This window comes from Portunus trituberculatus, chromosome 46 (genome assembly GCF_017591435.1).
Source record: "Portunus trituberculatus isolate SZX2019 chromosome 46, ASM1759143v1, whole genome shotgun sequence".
Lineage (NCBI taxonomy): Eukaryota > Metazoa > Arthropoda > Malacostraca > Decapoda > Portunidae > Portunus > Portunus trituberculatus.
The window spans coordinates 24,603,832-24,624,524 of record NC_059300.1 but is presented as its reverse complement, the minus strand read 5'-3'; the positions used below and the strand labels follow the sequence as shown (position 1 = coordinate 24,624,524).

Here is a 20,693-nt window from a genome sequence, read left to right as displayed (position 1 = left end):
CTGAATTTGTTGTTTTTTCCGCTGCTGTCAGGCATCTGCTTATTATAATTTCACATTTGGCAACTCAACTGGCAATCTGGCAGCGCACTCAGCTTCCGTTTTCCCGCCTCAGTGCTCATCGAGCTCTTATGGAGGGAGTTTATGTTACTGTTAGCTCCTGCCTCCTACCCCCTATTTTCATTGTTACGCTTTGTGGTGCTACAGTTTTAGGAGACAAGCATCCTGATGGCTCCTACTAACCTTAGCAGAGAGGAAAAGGCTCGTATTTTGGCCTGGAAGACTGAAAATGTGTCGACGAAAAAAATTTCAAGATGTACAGGGCGGGTTGAGAGCACCATTCGACGTCTGGTCACTACCTCTCGTGGTCTCCCACCCAATGTCGTACCACCTCGAAAACCTGTCTCTGGAAGGCTTAGAAAGACCTCTAAGTGTACTGACAACATCCTACGACGTAAAACATTCAATAATCCAGAGATTACAGCAGGTGAACTCAAAAGAATCCATCCGACTTTGCTGCAAGGAGTGTCAGAACGAACCATACAACATCGGTTGCAGAAGGAGCTTGGCCTACCCACGTACAAGCCTGCTGCCAAACCACTCCTAACACCATCAATGGTGAAGAAAAGACTTGCGTTTGCATGCAAATACAAAGACTGGACTGCTGAACAGTGGAGGAAGGTACTTTTCAGTGACGAAAGTACCTTGAAATGTGTAAGACCACGGCCAAGGAGGATCAGATGTCCCAAGAATTCCAATCGTTGCTCTCCTCAGTACACTTGCAAAACAGTGAAGCATCCTGACAGTGTGATGGTGTGGGGTTCATTTAGTGGTACAGGGGGTCGTGCAGGGTTGTTTTTCCTTCCGAAAAACGTGACAATGAGAGCTGACAACTATATCAAAGCGCTAGATGACCATATGTTGTCTTTTTATGAAATTCATGGATGTGAGAATCTTTTGCAGGATAATGCACCATGTCACAAGGCAAAAAAAGTGATGAAATGGTTGTCTGATCATAATGTTGAGCTTATTGAGTGGCCAGGTAACTCTCCTGACTTAAATCCAATTGAGAATTGTTGGAATTATTTGAAAAATCGGCTCTCAACCTGCAACACATCATCTGTACCGCGGCTCTCCCACGAGATCTTGAAAATGTGGACCACAGAAATGGAGCTGGATTACTTCAGAAACCTATCTGATTCAATGCCAAAACATCTACAAATGGTCATTAAAGCTAAAGGACAGATGACCAAGTGCTAAAACATTAGTATTGCTTATTTTCATAACATTCTCATTATGTTTGAGTTTTTTTTACCTTTGAGGGGGAGGGGCGCTCTATAGTTTTTGTGGATACTGTACGAGTATATATATATATATATATATATATATATATATATATATATATATATATATATATATATATATATATATTTATATAATTTATTTATTTATTTATTTATTTATTGTTTATTTATTTATTTTATTTATTGTTTATTTATTTATTCTTCATCTTTGTCCTGACTATACAAAATTTGCATTTATGAAGAAACTTGAAATGTGTTTAAAAGAATACAGTGGAGACTCAATACTTGAACTTAATCCGTTCCAAATGGTTGTTCGAGTATCAAAAAGTTTGACCACTGATAAATAAATAAGGTAATTTCTTCTAACTTTAGCAAAATCTTTATATTACAAATATTTCAATGTATTTTTAATAATTTATATTTGTACTTAATGTAAGTGAAGGCTGGTGATGGATAATATAGAAGAGGAAGAGAGAAGTGTTAAGAGGAGGAGAAGGAGGAGGGAGGCTATTCGTCAGAAGACAAATCACCATCCATATGAAATGCCTGGTAACTTGGTATTATTCTTTTGAACCCTATACTGGAAGACACTTGCACTCTCACTAGATTCCTTATTTTCACCTCTAATAAGCCTCATTGGTGCCATTCTGAGTTTCTAAGTGAAAAACTACAGAAAGAACGCAGAAGAATGTTGTTGTTCTGTCAACTGTGGTGTGGGGACAGAACTAGGGATATGCACCGTTATCTGATGTATCTAAATATCGATATTTTAGCTTTGGTAATATTGGTATTACAGGTATCAGAATGGAACAAATACATGTGTGGCCGTTCGAGCTCCAGATATTTTTTTTGAGCACCAGGTTGAACTTTTGCTTTCGAATATTGAGAGAGTTCGACTTTTAAGATGTTCAAGTATCAAGTCTTGACAGTGTTTATAAATGTACTAAATGAAAAAAATGTAAAATCTCATACGCAAACAGTTTACTAAGGAATGTAAATCATTGCAGGTTAATTCAGCTCTAATTTTTAAATGTGTTAGATATGTAAATATGTTAACATTGAATTAATACAGAATACTAGAAACGTAAGACTGATATAGAGGTTATCTGTTATTGGTATTATACGTTCTGCAGGTGAATGGTGCTGTTATACGGCGAGTTTCCTATCATGGAGCAGCTGGCAAGCACGCGCTCCGCCAACAAGCACGGAGAAGACGGCGGAACACTTCTATTGCTGCTGGAAATTCGCCTCCAATCACTCGTGTTACAATGAAGACGGTTGCAGCCACTTCTCCAAATCCTACTCCCCATGCTGTCCAACCTGCAAACACAACCACTTCCACAACTATGGCTGCAACGGTCTCTACTTCCATGACCACACCAACAACCTCAGCTGTTTCAGCCTCCAGTAGTACTACAACCACTTGTTTATCTACTAGTTCAACCACAGTGGCATCATTATTATCTCAGCTCCCTGAAGCATGTACTTCAAATACAGCAACCTCTCCTTCACCCCCCATTTGCAGGATGAGTAATAAAATGGCTCATTCTCCTAATCAGTTGTCTAGTACAAGACTAAGTAACAAAACCTGTGTGTCAAGTACTTATCATCCAATTCTTGGAACAAGAGTTAGCTCGAGAATAGCAAATAATGCAGCTACAAGTGGACTCAGTCATCTAAACTCTGGCACTTCATATATGACAAATCTGACTCAAAGTGGTGTTTTTCCAAATATAGCCTCAGGCATTCAAGGTGAGCTGTGTTTATACATATCTTACTGTATCTGCCTATAAATTTGATGCAAGTCAATTTGAAATATTGCCCAAAAGAAAAAAAAAATAGATTTGGAACTAATGATTTTTATGCAAATTGTAATTGGTGTGTATTGTTTTCTTGCAACAGGATGCTTTCATCAAAACAATATTTTGATTTATTGTTAAATTTGTTTTTAAGCAAACTCTTATGTACCCTAACTTGCATTAAGTTGACATTCTAGTGTGTGTGTGTGTGTGTGTGTTTATTTATTTATTTAGTTGTTTTGTCTTCATATTTTCTAGTATCCAACTTTTCATTAGAGTTATGACTACTTCTTGCACAGACCACTTTATCATCCAGATTATTCTAGAAGAGATAGATAAATAGATAGATATAGGCATTCTATATGATAACATATCTGTCTTTGAATGTCAACCAAATTTTCAACTTTGCACATGTATTTTCATACATGTTTATTGTTAAAATCTGGTCATGCTGCAAAGAACATTTTAATAGTTTTTCAATACAATTAAGTAAGAATTGCATAATTTATTGAGTGACAATATAGGAGTGCTAGTACATGGAAGAAAATATGAAGCAGCTGAAATATGTATGACATTTTATTTGGGGGATTTTTTTACAGCTTCCAGAGTAGTGCGCATCCCTGCTTGCCAGTCCTCTCCTTCATCCCGTGATGCCTCATCACCCTCTATGACAACAATGCAAACATATCTTGCTGGAATCCCAGGTTTCAAACCTCGTAAAAGGTGAGTAAATTATTTTTATTATACACATCGTTAAAATGAATGGATCTTTGTACTATGGAGTAGTGCAGTTTAAAAAATTCAATTTTAATAAAGAATTACTAAGTGGTGAATGTAGTTTGATGTATAGTAATAACTTGTCTAAGGCCATTTTGTGTTATCACTCACATCTATCCATTTGTGTGTTTCATATACAGGTAACTCTCGATTTACGCGTGTTTGATTTACGCGTTTTTGTTATAACGCGACCAAAAAAAATATTATAATTAATTTAATTTGCGCGATCGGTTTGCTTATATGCGATTTGGCCCAACCACATTTTCAAACAGTGCCAGACGCAATTTCAAACTGCGTGCCAGAGAGTTCTGCAGCTGGCCGATAGGTGGGAGCTCCAGGGCCGGATCCAAGAAGCATGTTGCTACAGACAACCTCCATAGCAACCTCCTGCTCACATACCAACCTTCATAAAATAGCATCCACAAAGATTCATTGCTGTTGGTGGGTGGAGGTTGGTAGCCCGCCTAAAAGTGCTCATTGGCTGCCAGGAGCTGGATCCAAGAAACTTTAACAACGTCAGAGCAACCTCCTGCTGCAAAATGGTATCCATGTACGCTTGGAGGGATGGTAACGAGGTTGCTATCAGGCTACTCTCAAGTTGCTCTGAACACCACCTCTTGAGGTGGTGTTACTGTCTTATATATGCATTTATGTTCACAAAACAACATTTCTGTTAGCTTTTTACAAAGCTTGCCCCCAAGAAAGGATTGCTTTGTAATGCATAAAGTGAAATCTTACATGGAATATCAAAAAATAAAGCAGAGATGAGATCAGCCACAGACGAGGCGGAGACTCGCGGCGACTTGGGTGCTTCTTCTTCTTCTTATGACCCTTTTAGCTTGCATGTCGCTTTCACCACGATATTTATGCTTCCACTCCTCTATTGCCTGCTATAATGGATATCATATCTTAGTATTCATATACGCTCATGCCATGAGTATAACCTTGACTCCGTGGCACTGAGTGATAGTGAATTACTAATGAAATACCTCGGTATCTCATTAGTATATGCCATTTCGCGGCAGAAGATTGCTCTGACGTTAAAGTTTCTTGGACCCAGCTCCCGCTCTTCTCTTCTGGTGCCTCATTTGCAGTCTGCCAGCATTGAGTACAGACGGAGAATCTCTTCAATCTGCCTATAATTCACCATGATGGCCCCAAAACATCCTACATCTTCTGCATGTGGGGTTATTTTTTGATAAGTGGATTTTTTATAAAGTGGTAAAGCTCAGAGGAAGATGGTGACTGACTGTGGTGTGAGTGGTGAAGGCAGTGACGCAGTGTGTGTTTTGTTTACGTATTCTTTGTTTTGTTGTTTTCTCGTATTTTTTGCTTTCTCTTATTATTTCTTGTTTTTCCCTTTACTTTAAATACACTTCTAGTATTTAGAATGGTAAATAAAAAAAATGTTAATTTAGCCAAATAAATAAGAGTATTCTGTACGAATTTTTTTGGACCACATTCCACATCCCCCTATTATCTATTGTTTCTTATGAGAATGGCATGTTTGTTTTACACGAATTTTGATATACACGATGCCTCTTGGAATGCATCTCGCATAAATCGAGTTACCTGTAAATTTGAAAGAGCAAGTTAATAAACAACGCCAAATAGTATTGTGAGCATTTAATTTTCTTTCCGCAAGTGTGCACATGCGTGTGAGAATGGCTTTTTTAAGAAGCCTTTAGTTTTGTATTTTAAATATTAATGATTTTGGGTTAATATAGTATGTGGCCCTATAAGATTGTGATTTTTTTTAATGCGGCCCTAGCACTGAAAAGCTTGCTTGCCCCTGCAGTAAAACTATGGGACACCTTCAAATGTAATGCCAAGGAATGCGTTGGAGAGCGCCCAAGATCATGGAGTGGCTTTGTCTCGATAGAGACGCTGGACAGTATTGAAGAGAGTTGCATTCCCAGACTTGCAGGAAACCGCGACCAGTACAGGGCTCTGTCACGGAGGACTAGAGCTCTTCTGAGGAGAGACAAGGAGGGGTATGTAAGGGGTCTCGCTAAGGATGTTGAGTGTCATTTTAATGCTAATGACCTCCGACTTGCCTATCGAGCCCTGAAGAAACTCCGCTCCAAGTCTACATCTCAGGTGAGTGCTATCCGAACGGCAGGTGGTAGCCTTGTATCTAACGCAGATGGGCAGATGGCTCGTTGGGCTGAATACTTTGAGCAGCTGTTCATGGTGGATCCTCCAAGTGGACAGCTCCAAACTGCAGGTTACAGATGCTGGATGCTGATCCACCCATTGACAAAACTGCACCCTCCATTGATGATATCAAAGAGGCTGTAGCAAAGTTGAGAGGTGAAAAGGCAGCTAGCATCTGTAACATCAGTGTAGAGCTGCTCAAAAGGGGGGGTGAGGCCATGATCTTAGGGTTGCATGCTGTCTTGACTGCTGTATGGCATTCAGGTACCATTCCCCCCTGACTGGAAAAAGGGCTTGGTCATCCTTATGTGGAAGGGGAAAGGACTGCAACAACTACCACTGTATAGCACTGCTCAGCGTACCAGGCAAGGTGCTTGCCAATTTCCTGTTGATGCATATCTGCAGTCACCTGCTAAAACACCAGAGACCTGAACAGTCTGGGTTCATGCCCAGTAAATCAACAACTGACAAGATCCTAGCACTTCGTGTACTGGTGGAGTGCTGGCTTGAGTTTCAACGAGGGATGCTTGCAGCCTATGTCGATCTCAAGAAGGTGTTTGATTCAGTGCATCGAGAAACACTCTGGGATCTTCTGCATCTCTGTGGGATTTATGCAAGGATTATTGGTCTATTAACTGGCCTCTACTCTGGGACTGTGAGTGCAGTGAAGTGTGGAGGGGGCGTGTCCAGCTTCTTCCCAGTGAATACAGGAGTGAGGCAGGGATGCATGCTTGTTCCATCATTTTTCAACTCTTGCATGAATGGGATACTAGGCAGAATTGTAGACCAAAGTCATTGTGGAGCATCTGTCAGCAATACTGAGATAACTGATTTTGTTTTTGCCGATGATGCAGTTCTTTGCTGAGTCACTGGAGCTTCTGATAATAGTTCTAGAGGAAAGGCAAAGCCCTTGGGACTCCAGGTTTCCCAGCTCAAGACCAAGGTTCAGGTGTTTGGAGGCTTACTGGATGAAACAGTACAGTCCATCTATGCATGTGGCGAGGACATTGAGATGTCGATAAATTTCACATACCTTGGTAGTTTAGTGCATAGTGACAGGGGATCACGCCAAGAAGTTATATGGTGGATTGATCTGGCCCACAGCTTTATGGACTCACTCAACACGAGAATTTGGCATTATCAGTACCTGTGCAGATGGATGAAGATTTGGATTGTCAAGTCGCTGGTGATCCCTGTCTTACTCTATGGTTGTGAGACATGGATGCTGAACACCGATCTGAAGAGGCAAATTGATGTCTTCGGTACTAGATGTCTTTGCAGGATCATGGGGTACCACTGGTATAACTTTGTGTCAAATCAGCGATTGTTCTGAGAGACTGATTCGAGGCTGATTACCAGCATAGTCCGTCAATGGCAACTGCGACTATATGAGCATGTGGCACGCTACCCAGCAGCTGATCCTACATAGCGGGTTGTCTCTGAAAGGGATAACCCAGCATGGAGGAAGCCAAGGGGACGTCCACAAAACTCGTAGCTGTGGCAAGTCGATGCCTCTTGCTGGAAATTACTTGGCATGGGAAGGTAGCCTGCATGGAGATTTGCGAGGTGTGACCATTTGAAGTGTAGCCATAAGGTAGGCGAGGCAATGTGCTCTCCAGCGTATGCCTCCCATGATTGATTGATTGATTGATTCCTGTTCTACTTCATCCAATGTGGAAATTGACACTTGGTAGTCAGATAGATTAAAAGTGCTAAAAAAAGAAAAGAAAGACATGTTGGTAAGAATTGAGTAGTTTATGATGAGAAAATGTCAAAGAAATTAAAAGAAAAAATATGTAAACTGTAATGAGATCAGCAGATAGTAATCCAGAGAGAGAGAGAGAGAGAGAAAGAGAAAACAAAATATCTACGTAAAACTTGGAAGAATAGAATGATAATGTTATGGTGGGAAGTAGGAGTTTTATGATTTGAGAACAATAAGAAGCAATTTGAAACTGTTTGATCATATTAATGGAAGGTATGAGGAACTTTATAGGGAATATGTAAGGCTTGACTGAGAATGGGATCAAATTAGATTTAGTTGTAGTGGAACAACAGAACAACTGCTTCATTTTTTATTTATTTTCTCCATTTGGAAGTGTCTTTATGTAATTGGAGTGACATATATCTATCTATCTATCTATCTATCTATCTATATATATATATATATATATATATATATATATATATATATATATATATATATATATGTATGTATGTATGTATGTATGTATGTATGTATGTACAGTAAGTCCTCGTTATACGGTACATATGCGTTTCTGAAAACCTTACCACATATCGAATTTACCGTATACCGAACCCATTATAACATGTAATAATAGGGAATGCGTTCCAGCACGTCAAAAGTCACCCCTACAGAAATTAAAATACTTGATAATAATCATTAAAAAAAATAATAAATAAATAAAAAGTAAAGTACTGCACAAAAGAAATAAACAGAATATGTTTTTATTTACCTTTCAATCACCATGTATTCTATCAGATGATGTCCTTCCTGAGGGTAAGGGACAGTATAGATTTCAGCCCTTACTCATCTTCCGCCAAGTGGGCAGACAAGGATAAGACGTCGTCGTCTGCACTGTTAGAAGCAGATATAGAAGGGCCAGCTGTAGCACGGTTGGCACATTTCAATGGTTTGAAGAAGAAAGAGGATATTGAGGAAGGGCCAGCTGAAGCAGGGTCGTTAGATGTGATAGGGATGACATGTCTGACTGGCTTGAAGAACTAGTAGATGGAGGACTGTTTAGTTTTTCTTGTTTTTTTCATCATGGATTTCTTGATAAATCTTGACAGTTTTCTCTACGTCATGAGCCACTTTGCTACTCCTGGTAGGATTTGGGTCACGTTCCTTCAGGGTTTCCAGAGCTTTTTTCGATACCACTGAGACATTCTCTATAGAGTTTTGATGTCCAGGCCACACACAGGTTCTTCCTCGTTTCCCTCTTTTTCTGCCTCCTGTGATGTCTTGTCTAGCTCTATAAGTTCATAATTTGAGAGAGGTTCAGCATTGCTTTCTTAAAGATCTTGAACATCATCATCATCAACTTCATCGAAGCCAGCCCTATGGCACAGATTTACTATGTCATTTCTGATCGCACTGATGTCGTCTTCAACGAAGCCTGGGAAGTCATGCGCGCATTCTGGCTATACTTTATTCCACGCCAAGTTCATGGTAGACATCTTCATTTCGTCCCAAGATGACGGTGTTATCTATGGCTTGCTTGATGTTATATAACTTCCACCATTCACTGATAGTGGGCTTGCCAGGCCCATCTGTGCCCTTTATCAGTTGCTGCATGGTTTGCTGCTGGTAGTAGGCTTTTAGTGTTTGCCATGGTTATTATGGATATATTTGAGCTTATAATAGACCCTTTAATATTCCATTTATTCATCTAATTAGTAATGCATGTAAGTGATATGTAATGCAGTTAAAAAAAAAGAAGGGGAGAGGAAGAGATAAGAGGCTCCAAGGGTGGTCAAGTTAAAGTCAGTACTGTAAGTGGCACGCCAAGTTCATGGTAGACGTCTTCACTTCGTCCCAAGATGACTTGATGTTATACGACTTCCACCATTCTCAGATAGTGGGCTTGCCAGGCCCATCTGTGCCCTTTATCAGTTGCTGCATGGTTTGCTGCTGGTAGTAGGCTTTTAGTGTTTGCCATGGTTATTATGGATATATTTGTGCTTACAATAGACCTTTTAATATTCCATTTATTCATCTAATTAGTAATGCATGTAAGTAATATGTAATGCAGTTAAAAAAAGGGGAGGAGGGGAAGAGGTAATAGGCTCAAAGGGTGGTCAAGTTAATGTCAGTACTGTGAGTGGCGGGGAGGTGTGGCGTGGATGACGTCATCACTCCTACTCCCCTGCGCTGAGCCTCTCGTATGACATGAGGGGATGCCGTATCTATAAATTTTTCTTACCGTATATTGAATTGAAGGTAGTAATTTCCAAATACCGTAACTGTGAATTTACCGGATAAAGAACTACCATATAATGACGACTTACTGTATATATATATATATATATATATATATATATATATATATATATATATATATATATATATATATATATATATACACACACAAGCAAGACCCGCTTAACGAAGGTTCATACAATGAAGTTTTGCTACAACGAAGGTTTAATTTTATTACCATCTGCTCATTTAAAAATCACGAAACTCGCTTTAACGAAGTTTTATCCAGGTAATTTTTTCCAAGTCTGAAAGCCCCACCGTATCACGCAAGCCGACAGGCTTTTGAATACACCAGTACCTCTGGTGGACAAAACGCGCACCACTCACTCCCCCTGTTCAAAACAATAGCAGCGACACCAGCAGCTCGACTTCCTTCGCTCAACTTACCACCAAAACGCCCTGCAATGTCACCTAGCATTGCTAAGAAGACCAGGAAGTCTCTTACTCTGGAAGTGAAGCTGGATATTATTCACAGACACGAGAGAGGCGAGAAAACTAATAGCATTGCTTCCCACCATCTTGACTCCATCTACTGTCTCTACTATTTCCAAGTCAGCAGACTCTATTAAGAAGGCTGGTGTAAGCTAAAAGAACCACTTGAACTCGTGACTCTGTAATGGATAAAATGGAAAGCCTTGTGGAAATGTGGTACATAAGTTTTGTATGCGGTACAATGATGTGCCCTTTGTTTACATTCCACAGCTTGCCAGCCAGCGTATTTCCCGCACCACTCTCCCTCCCTTCATAAATTTAAGATCATCAACATTATAAAGTTACTTACATACATACATTAGTGTAGATTATAATGACTTAGTCTTAAATTAAACTGCCTAAATGTTTAACTTCATAATATTTACTTTCATTAAACCTTTCACTGTACCATGATTCACTCTCGCTTTGTTTACTCTCAATGGAAGTTCAAGTCAGGAGTTAAACTTGTTATAATCGATTCGCTTAACGAAGTTTCGCTTAACGAAGGGTTTTTTAGGAACGTAACCCCTTCGTTAAGCGAGGGTTGCCTGTATATACAGGCAACCCCCTTTAACGAAGGTTCACACAACAAAATTTCGCTACAACGAAGGTTTCATTTTAGTACCATCTGCTCATTTAACGAACACCAAACTCGCTTTAATGAAGTTTTATCCAGGTAATTTTTTTCCAAATTTGAAAGCCCCACCATATCATGCAATCTGAAAGTCTTTTGAATACACCAGGAGCTGCTGGTACTAAGGTCTGCCTCTGGAAAAATCCTGGGACACCTATAGAATAAAGATCAAGATCAAGCCTCTCGTGGACGACACGCACAACACTCACTCCCCAGTCAAAACATAACAGCGTCAGCAGTAGCTTGTCTTCCCTAGCTCAACTTACCACCAAAACGCCCTGCAATTGGCCTAGTGTTTGTAAGAAGACCAGGAAGTCTCTTACTCTCCAAGTGAAGCTAGATATTATTCACAGACATAAGAGGCCAGAAAACTATAGCAGTGCTGGCCACCATCTTGACTCCATATTATACTGTCTCTATTTTCAAGTCAGCAGACTCTATTAAGAAGGTTGGTGAGACCGTATCTTCCTTGCAAGCTAAAAGAACCACCTGAACTCGTGACTCTACAATGGACAAAATGGAAAGCCTTGTGGAAATGTGCTACATAAGTTTTGTATGCCGTACAATGATGCGCACTTTGTTTACATTCCACAGGTTGCCAGTTAGTGTCTTTCCCGTTTCACTCTTCCTCCCTTCATAAAGTTAAGAACATCAACATTATAAAGTTATGTACATACATACATTAATGTATATTATAATGACAAATTAAACTACCTAAATGTTTAACTTCATAATTTTTACTTTCATTAAACATTTTTACTATACTATGATGCACTCTCGCTTTGCTTACTTTCAATGGAAGTTCAAATCAGGGGTTAAACTTGATATAATCGGTTCGCTTAATGAAGTTTCGCTTAACAAAGTGTTTTTAGTAACGTAACCCCTTCATTAAACGGGGGTTGCCTGTATATATATATATATATATATATATATATATATATATATATATATATATATATATATATATATATATATAATGAATGGAGGAGGTAGTAGACACCTACCGAAACAATAACTTACTCCCAGTGAGATCTAATAGCACTAGTTCAGGAGGTGCTGTGAACCTTCCATTAAAGCTAGTTGTGATCTCGTTGAATGTTTCCCTTTGTGTCTCACTACTCAAGGGGGTAGTCACAGCCTACCCTCTAAAGACAGCTTTCCTTCTTCACACAAAACTACATGCACTTATCACACATACACCCTTCACTCCAAATCAAAATTTAAAAGAAAACTGGGACCCAAAATAAACAACGCCTGGAGTCCCTCTGGGAGAGGGACCAAAATGTCCCCAGGTCGGACACCTCTCCTGTTGAAGACCACAAATGCCTTGACACCTCCCTCAACTTTTTATACATTAACTTCTGCAACATTCGCAGTCTTAGATCTAATTTTCAATCTGTGGAACACCACCTCTCCTCTACTAAACCTCATCTTCTTTTCCTCACCGAAACACAGCTGTCTGAGGCAACTGACAGTAGCCCTTCTCTGTTCCCTCCTACTTTCTATTCTCATTTTCATTCCAAAGCTGGATGTTGCGTCTATGTACGCAACGACTTAACTTGCTCTCGTGCCCACGCTCTTGAGTCTTCCGAATTTTCCACCATCTGGCTACGACTTAACAGTCACTCTCAAACTAAATTCATCTGTGCTGTTTATCTCTCCCTAACTCTTCTGACTATAGTAATTTCTTCGACTACTTAACTTCTAAAGTGGAGCACATTCTGTCCCTCTACCCTTTCGCTGAGATTTCCATTCTTGGAGATTTCAATGTTCACCACCAGCTTTGGCTTTCCTCTCCTTCACTGACCACCCTGGTGAACTAGCCTTCAACTTTGCTATCCTCCATGACCTAGAGCAACTGGTGCAACACCCTACTCGTATTCCTGACCGTCTTGGAGACACGCCCAACATTCTTGATCTCTTCCTCACCTCTAACCCTTCTGCTTATGCTGTCACCCTTTCATCTCCGTTGGGCTCCTCCGATCACAATCTCATTTCTGTATCTTGTCCTATTTTTCCAATCCTCCGCAGGATCCCCAAAGCGAAGGTGCCTCTGGCGTTTTGCCTCTGCCAGTTGGGGGACCTGAGGAGGTATTATGCTGATTTTCCTGGAATGATTATTGCTTCCGTGTCAGAGACCCATCTCTTTGTGCTGAACGCATAACAGAGGTGTTAGTATCTGGCATGGAGGCGTACATTCCTCATTCTTTTCTCAACCTAAACCTTCTAAACCTTGGTTTAACTCAGCCTGTTCTCGTGCTATACATGATAGAGAGGTTGCCCACAAAAGGTACTTGAGCCTTCCATCTCCTGAATCTCATGCACTTTATATCTCTGCCCGGAATCATGCCAAGTCTGTTCTTCAACTTGCCAAACACTCTTTCATAAATAGGAAATGTCAAAATCTTTCAAACTCAAACTCTCCTCGTGACTTCTGGCATCTAGCCAAAACATCTCAAATAACTTCACTTCTTCATCTTTCCTCCTTTATTTCATCCTGATGGCACCACTGCCATCTCTTCTGTCTCTAAAGCTGAACTCTTTTCTCAAACCTTTGCTCACAACTCCACCTTGGACGATTCTGGGCTTGTCCTCCTCTCCTCCTCCCTCTGACTATTTCATGTCTACAATCAAAATTCTTCGTAATGATGTTTTCCATGCCCTTGCTGGCCTAAACCCTCGGAAGGCTTATGGACCTGATGGGGTCCCTCCTATTGTTCTCAAAACTGTGCTTCTGTGCTTGCACCTTGCCTGGCCAAACTCTTCCAACTTTGTCTATCGACTTCTACCTTTCCTTCCTGCTGGAAGTTCGCCTACATTCAGCCTGTTCCTAAAAAGGGTGACCGTTCTAACCCTCAAACTACCGTCCTATAGCTTTAATCTCTTGCTTGTCTAAAGTTTTGAATCTATCCTGAATAGGAAGATTCTCAAACATCTGTCACTTCACAATCTTCTGTCTGATCGCCAGTATGGCTTCCGTCAAGGTCGCTCTACTGGTGATCTTCTGGCTTTCCTTACTGAGTCTTGGTCATCCTCTTTAGAGATTTCGGTGAAACTTTTGCTGTTGCGTTAGACATATCAAAAGCTTTTGATAGAGTCTGGCATAAAGCTTTGATTTCAAAACTGCCCTCCTACGGCTTCTATCCTTCTCTGCAACTTTATCTCAAGTTTCCTTTCCGACCGCTCTATTGCTGCTGTGGTAGACGGCTACTGTTCTTCTCCTAAACCTATTAATAGTGGTGTTCCTCAGGGTTCTGTCCTGTCACCCACTCTCTTTCTATTATTCATTAATGACCTTCTTAACCAAACTTCTTGCCCTATCCACTCCTACGCTGATGATACCACCTACATCTTTCCACGTTCTTTCAGAGACGTCCAACCCTTCAGGAAATCAACAGATCACGCGGGGACGCCACGGAACGCCTGACTTCCGATCTTTCTAAGATTTCCGATTGGGGCAGAGAAAATCTAGTAGTTTTCAATGCCTCAAAACTCAATTCCTCCATCTATCAACTCGACACAACCTTCCAGACAACTATCCTCTTCTTCAATGACACTCAACTGTCTCCTCTTCCACAATGAATATCCTCGGTCTGTCCTTTGCTCATAATCTTAACTGGAAACTTCACATCTCATCTCTTGCTAAAACAGCTTCTATGAAGTTAGGTGTTCTGAGGCGTCTCCGCCAGTTTTTCTCGCCCCTCCAACTGCTTACTCTGTATAAGGGCCTTATCCGTCCCTGTATGGAGTACTCTTCGCATGTTTGGGGGTTCCAGTCACACAGCTTTGCTTGATAGGGTGGAATCGAAAGCTCTTCGTCTCATCAACTCCCTCCTCTGACTAACTGTCTTCAGTCTCTTTCTCACCGCCGAAATGTTGCATCCCTTTCTATATTTTATCGCTATTTTCATGGTAACTGTTCTACTGATCTTGCTAACTGCATGCCTCCCTCCTCCTGCGGCCACGCTGCACAAGGCTTTCTTCTTCCTCTCATCCCTATTCTGTCCAACTCTCTAATGCAAGAGTTAACCAGTACGCTCAATCATTCATCCCTTTCACTGGTAAACTCTGGAACTCCCTCCTGCATCTGTATTTCCAATTCCTACAACTTGGAGACACGCCCAACATTCTTGATCTTTTCCTAACCTCCAACCCTTCTGCTTACTCTGTTAAACTTTCCTCTCCGTTGGGCTCCTCCGACCACAATCTAATTTCCGTTACCAGTTCTATCACTCCAGTGCAGCCTCAGGACCCGCCTAAGCGGAGGTGCTTCTGGCATTTTAACTCTGCTAAGTGGGAGGAACTAAGGCAGTACTATTCTGATTTCCCTTGGGATGATTATTGTTTTCATGTCAGAGATCCTTCTCTTTGTGCCGAGCGCATAACAGAGGTGATTATCTCTGGCATGGAGCTATACATTCCTCATACTTTCTCTAACCCTAAAGCTAAAAAGCCTTGGTTTAACTCTGCTTGTTCTCGTGCTGTCAATGATAGAGAGGCGGCTCACAAACGGTTCCGTAGCCATCCAACTGCTGAAACTCATGCCCTATATATTTCTGCCCGTAATCATGCCAAATCTATTCTCCAACTTACTAAAAACTCTTTCATCAATAGAAAATGTCAAAGTCTTTCCAATTCTAACTCCTCTCGAGATTTCTGGCATCTAGCCAATAATATCTCTAACAACTTTACTTCTTCGTCTTTCCTCCTTTACTTCATCCAGATGGCTCTACAGCTGAAAATTTTCTAAAGCTGAACTCTTCGCTCAAACCTTTGCTACCAACTCAACTTTGGATGATTCTGGGCATATTCCTCCTACTCCTCCACCCTCTGACTACTTCATCCCTAAAATTAAAATTCTTTATAAAGACGTTTTCCTGGCCCTCTCTGGCCTTGATTCTCGGAAGGCTTACGGTCCGGATGGAGTCCCTCCTGTTGTTCTCAAAACTGTGCTTCCGAACTCGCTCACTGCCTGGTCAAACTCTTTCATCTGTGTCTCTACTTATTTATCCTTCTTGCTGGAAGTTTGCTCACATTCAACCTGTCCCTAAAAAGGTGACCACTCCAATCCTTCTAACTACCGCCCTATAGCTTTGATTTCCTGCCTTTCTAAAGCCTTTGAGTCTATCCTTAATAGGAAGATAATGAGGCATCTATCAGCTCACAACCTTCTCTCTGATTGCCAGTATGGTTTCCGTAAAGGCAGATCTACTGGTGATCTTCTTACTTTCCTAACTGAATCTTGGTCATCCTCTTTAGGGACTTTGAAACCTTTCTGTCGGCCTTGACATATCGAAAGCCTTCGATAGAGTCTGGCACAAATCTTTAATTTCTAAACTACCCTCCTACGGATTCTATCCTTCTCTCTGTACCTTCATCTCCAGTTTCCTTTCCGATCGTTCTATTGCTGCTGTAGTAGACGGTCACTGTTCTTCCCTAAAACTATCAACAGTGGTGTTCCACAGTCCTATCACCCACTCTCTTCTATTATTCATCAATGATCTCCTAAATCTGACTCAATGCCCTATCCACTCCTATGCTGATGATACCACCCTGCATTATTCAACAGCGTTCAACATCTCAAACTGATAGAAAAGATTCTCTCTGCTCTCTCTCTCTCTCTTTATCTTGATTGATTTGTACACTTTGGAAAAGAGAGAGAGAGAGAGAGAGAGAGAGTTCATTTCACATCAAGTTTCAGGCAACAACATCTCACTCTCACACACACACACTCTCTCACTACACACACACACACACACACACACACACACACACACACACGTAATGGGGAAGAAGACTGGGTGACCAGCAGGCAAAGGCAATTATCTCTCTCTCTCTCTCTCTCTCTCTCACACACACACACACACACACACACACACACACACACACACACACACACACACATGCACATGGGAAGCTGGTAAGGTGACCAGCAGAAAGGTGAATTACACGCTCTTCCAACCTCTCTCTCTCTCTCTCTCTCTCTCTCTCTCTCTCTCTCTCTCTCTCTCTCTCTCTCTCTCTCTCTGACAAGTTACCTTCTACCATTTTATTATAAAATCGAAGATAATGAAAAAATGAACATGAAAGAATGATAGGTAATATTTTTTTTCACTTTCCGAGTCCTCACTAATGACTTCGCTTTCTTCAGTTTCTTCTTCTAAATATTCACTGTCACTGTCTTCAAACTCAGAAGCACTGTTAAATACATATGTTCTGTCCTGCTCCATGTTATGATCTGAGATCCTTCGCTCTTATCAGGATGTCTCTTTGCACTTATCATGGTGCTTTCCACCTGGCGGGTTGCTGGGGTTGCCAAGTGTCGCCCGGAGAAAAGGAAAATAGCTTAATTACTGCTAAATTTCTAGAGTTATAGTGACAACACTACATGTGGAAATATACCAGACACTTCCACTCACCATCTAACTCGAGAAACTGCGCTTGGAGCTCAAAATTGAGGCGCGAAAATTCTTGATTACGGGTATGATCGCCGTCGCTACAGAAGCATTGATGCAATCGTATATATACGATTGCCGGAAGGAAAGGGTTAAGAGGGAGGTATCGAGGCATTTGCTCCCCTAATTCTGGCTGACGGTTTTGGCACTTTTTGAACTCTTTGGAGAGCCAGCGCTCAAGTGGGCCTTTTTCTAACTTTATTTTTTTTTTTGCCCTAGGCTGGCCCTTTTCCCTATGTAAAAAAAATATAAAAATAAAATAAATTAAAAGCCGTGGTAAGCATTGGACAATGTTCGCTGTTGGACTGAAGATTAAACATGGCGGCCAACAGCTGATGACTCGACCGACCCGCCACCTACTGGACAATAATTTGCCGAGAACGGACAATCGCGCTCATTTTAATATTTGTCCGTAGATTAAACCGGATTCTAGAATTTGTCCGTAGTTTCCGAAATCCGTTGATGGGAGGTCCGTTGTTTCATATATATATATATATATATATATATATATATATATATATATATATATATATATATATATATATATATATATATATATACATACATACATACATACCACTATGGTGCAAGCCATAAATAAATAAATAAATAAGTAAATTCTTGGTTAAATTAGATCCATAGTTAGGTTAAACATTTCATTGTTTTAATGTCCCCCCTTTACATTTTCAGTGTAAATTTTTTGTTGCACTGCCAAATTAATAAACCGTATATTATTATTATTATTATTATTGTTATTATTATTATTATTATTATTATTATTATTATTATTATTATTATTATTATTATTATTATTTCATACATACAAGTAACACTCAATTTACACGATAGATGTTTTCCAAGAGGCATCACGTTTATCAAAATTTGCGTAAAGCAAACATGTAATTATCATAAGAAACAAAAGATAATAAGGGGGATACAGGATGTGGTCCAAAAAAATTTGTACAAAATGAAATTGCGTCTGGCACTCAGTTTGAAAATGCGGTTGGGCCAAATCACGTATAAGCAAACTGATCGTGCAAATTAAATTAATCATAATAATTTTTCGGTCACGTTATAACAAGAACACATAAATCAAACACGCTTAAATTGAGTTACCTATATATATATATATATATATATATATATATATATATATATATATATATATATATATATATATATATATATGCATGTATGTATGTATGTATGAATCATGTACTCAACTATTGTAAAGTTACAAACACTTATGGGCCGTAAATATGAATGTGATTTGTGTATATACACATTGGAATAGTAAGTAGAACTTTAATTATATGAAAGTAGCAAATAACTCTATAGGAAAGTAAAATTATTAATTTGACCGTACAAAATAAAGTTACCTGCCTGATTTCATGGTGTATTAACATAACTAATAATCTCTTTCTTTCAAGGTCTCAGCGCAAACTTTCTGCTGCAGCGCAATTAGCACAGACAAAGGAAGGGAATGTTGACCTTGAGACTCCAGACTCAATTCTTGCTGGTGTGAATGTACGAGCAATTCTAAACAAACACACCTTCAGCACTCTTCCCCCAGCCTACCAGCACAGGCTTATACAACTCTTGCCTCATGTGGATCAAGCAGTCGGAACAGATGATGCCCTCAAGTAAGACATAATTGAAACAATTTTTATATTATCCTGCCTCTTTAGAAATTAGAGTTAAATAATTAACACTGTTTGCATAAACTACAATCCATTTTTATAAGTTGTGTGTGTGTGTGTGTGTGTGTGTGTGTGTGTGTGTGTGTGTGTGTGTGTGTGTGTGTGTGTGTGTGTGTGTGTGTGTGTGTGTGTGTGTGTTTGTGTGTGTTTCACTGTTTGATCTGCTGCAGTCTCTGACGAGACAGCCAGACGTTACCCTACGAAACGAGCTCAGAGCTCATTATTTCCGATCTTCGGATAGGCCTGAGACCAGGCACACACCACACACCGGGACAACAAGGTCACAACTCCTCAATTTACATCCTGTACCTACTCACTGCTAGGTGAACAGGGCTACACGTGAAAGGAGACACACCCAAATATCTCCACCCGGCCGGGAATCGAACCCGGTCCTCTGGCTTGTAAAGCCAGCGCTAACCACTGACCACTGTGTGTGTGTGTGTGTGTGTGTGTGTGTGTGTGTGTGTGTGTGTGTGTGTGTGTGTGTGTGTGTGTGTGTGTGTTTTCCTAGTTGTAGTTTTACAGGGCCTGGGCTTTATGCTCGTGTGGTCCCATCTACATAACTACACTTATCCAATTTTTCTTTAAAACTATGCACACTCGTTGATGACACCACTTCTTCACTCAAACTGTTCCACATCTCAACACATCTTTGTGGGAAACTATATTTTTTAACATCTCTCAGACATCCTCCCTTCCTCAGCTTTTTACTATGCGATCTTGTGCTTCGAATGTCATATTCTTCTCTCAGGATCAGTTTTTCATTATGCACTTGGTCCATTCCATTGATCAATTTATAAACTTGTATCAGATCTCCTCTCTCCCTTCTCTGTTCCAGGGTTGGTAGATCCATAGCCTTTAGTCTCTCCTCATATGTCATCCCTTCAAATTCTGGAACCATTCTTGTAGCCATTTTTTGTAGTCTCTCCAACTTCCTTATGTGTTTCTTTTTATGAGGGGTCCACACTACTCCTGCATATTCCAATCTGGGTCTTATTATAGTACTTATCAATTTCTTCATCATTTCTTTGTCCATGTAGTGAAATGCTACTCCAATATTCCTTAGCAAATTATATGTTTCTCTAAAATTCTATCAATATGGCTTACTGGTTGATTGTTTTCTTCCATCGTCACTCCTAAGTCCTTTTCCTTTTTACTTTCTCCAGTTCTACTCCATCTCCCATCTTATAGATTCCCACAGGTCGTCTTTCACTCTTTCCCATTTCCATGACATGGCTTTTGTTCACATTGAATTCCATTTCCCACTTTTTACTCCATTCCCAGATCTTATTTAGGTCTTCTTGCAGTATTTCACAATCCTTCTTTTGCTTTATAACTCTGCACAGTTTTGTATCATCTGCAAACAGATTTATGTAGCTGTTCACTCCTTCTGGCA

The 20,693-nt window shown here is 40.2% G+C and overlaps 1 protein-coding gene across 7 annotated transcripts in view; it reads left to right on the top strand.

Moving 5' to 3' along the window:
• The window catches only part of LOC123520011 (polycomb protein Asx-like), a 141,764-nt gene that overhangs the window by 63,072 nt on the left and 57,999 nt on the right, over positions 1-20,693 (top strand). For all 7 annotated transcript variants that reach the window (XM_045281800.1, XM_045281804.1, XM_045281803.1 and 4 more), the window contains 3 exons: positions 2,435-3,053; positions 3,700-3,823; positions 19,028-19,240. In XM_045281800.1, the coding sequence (XP_045137735.1) occupies positions 2,435-3,053; positions 3,700-3,823; positions 19,028-19,240 (956 nt within the window). The remainder of the gene's footprint in view (positions 1-2,434; positions 3,054-3,699; positions 3,824-19,027; positions 19,241-20,693) is intronic.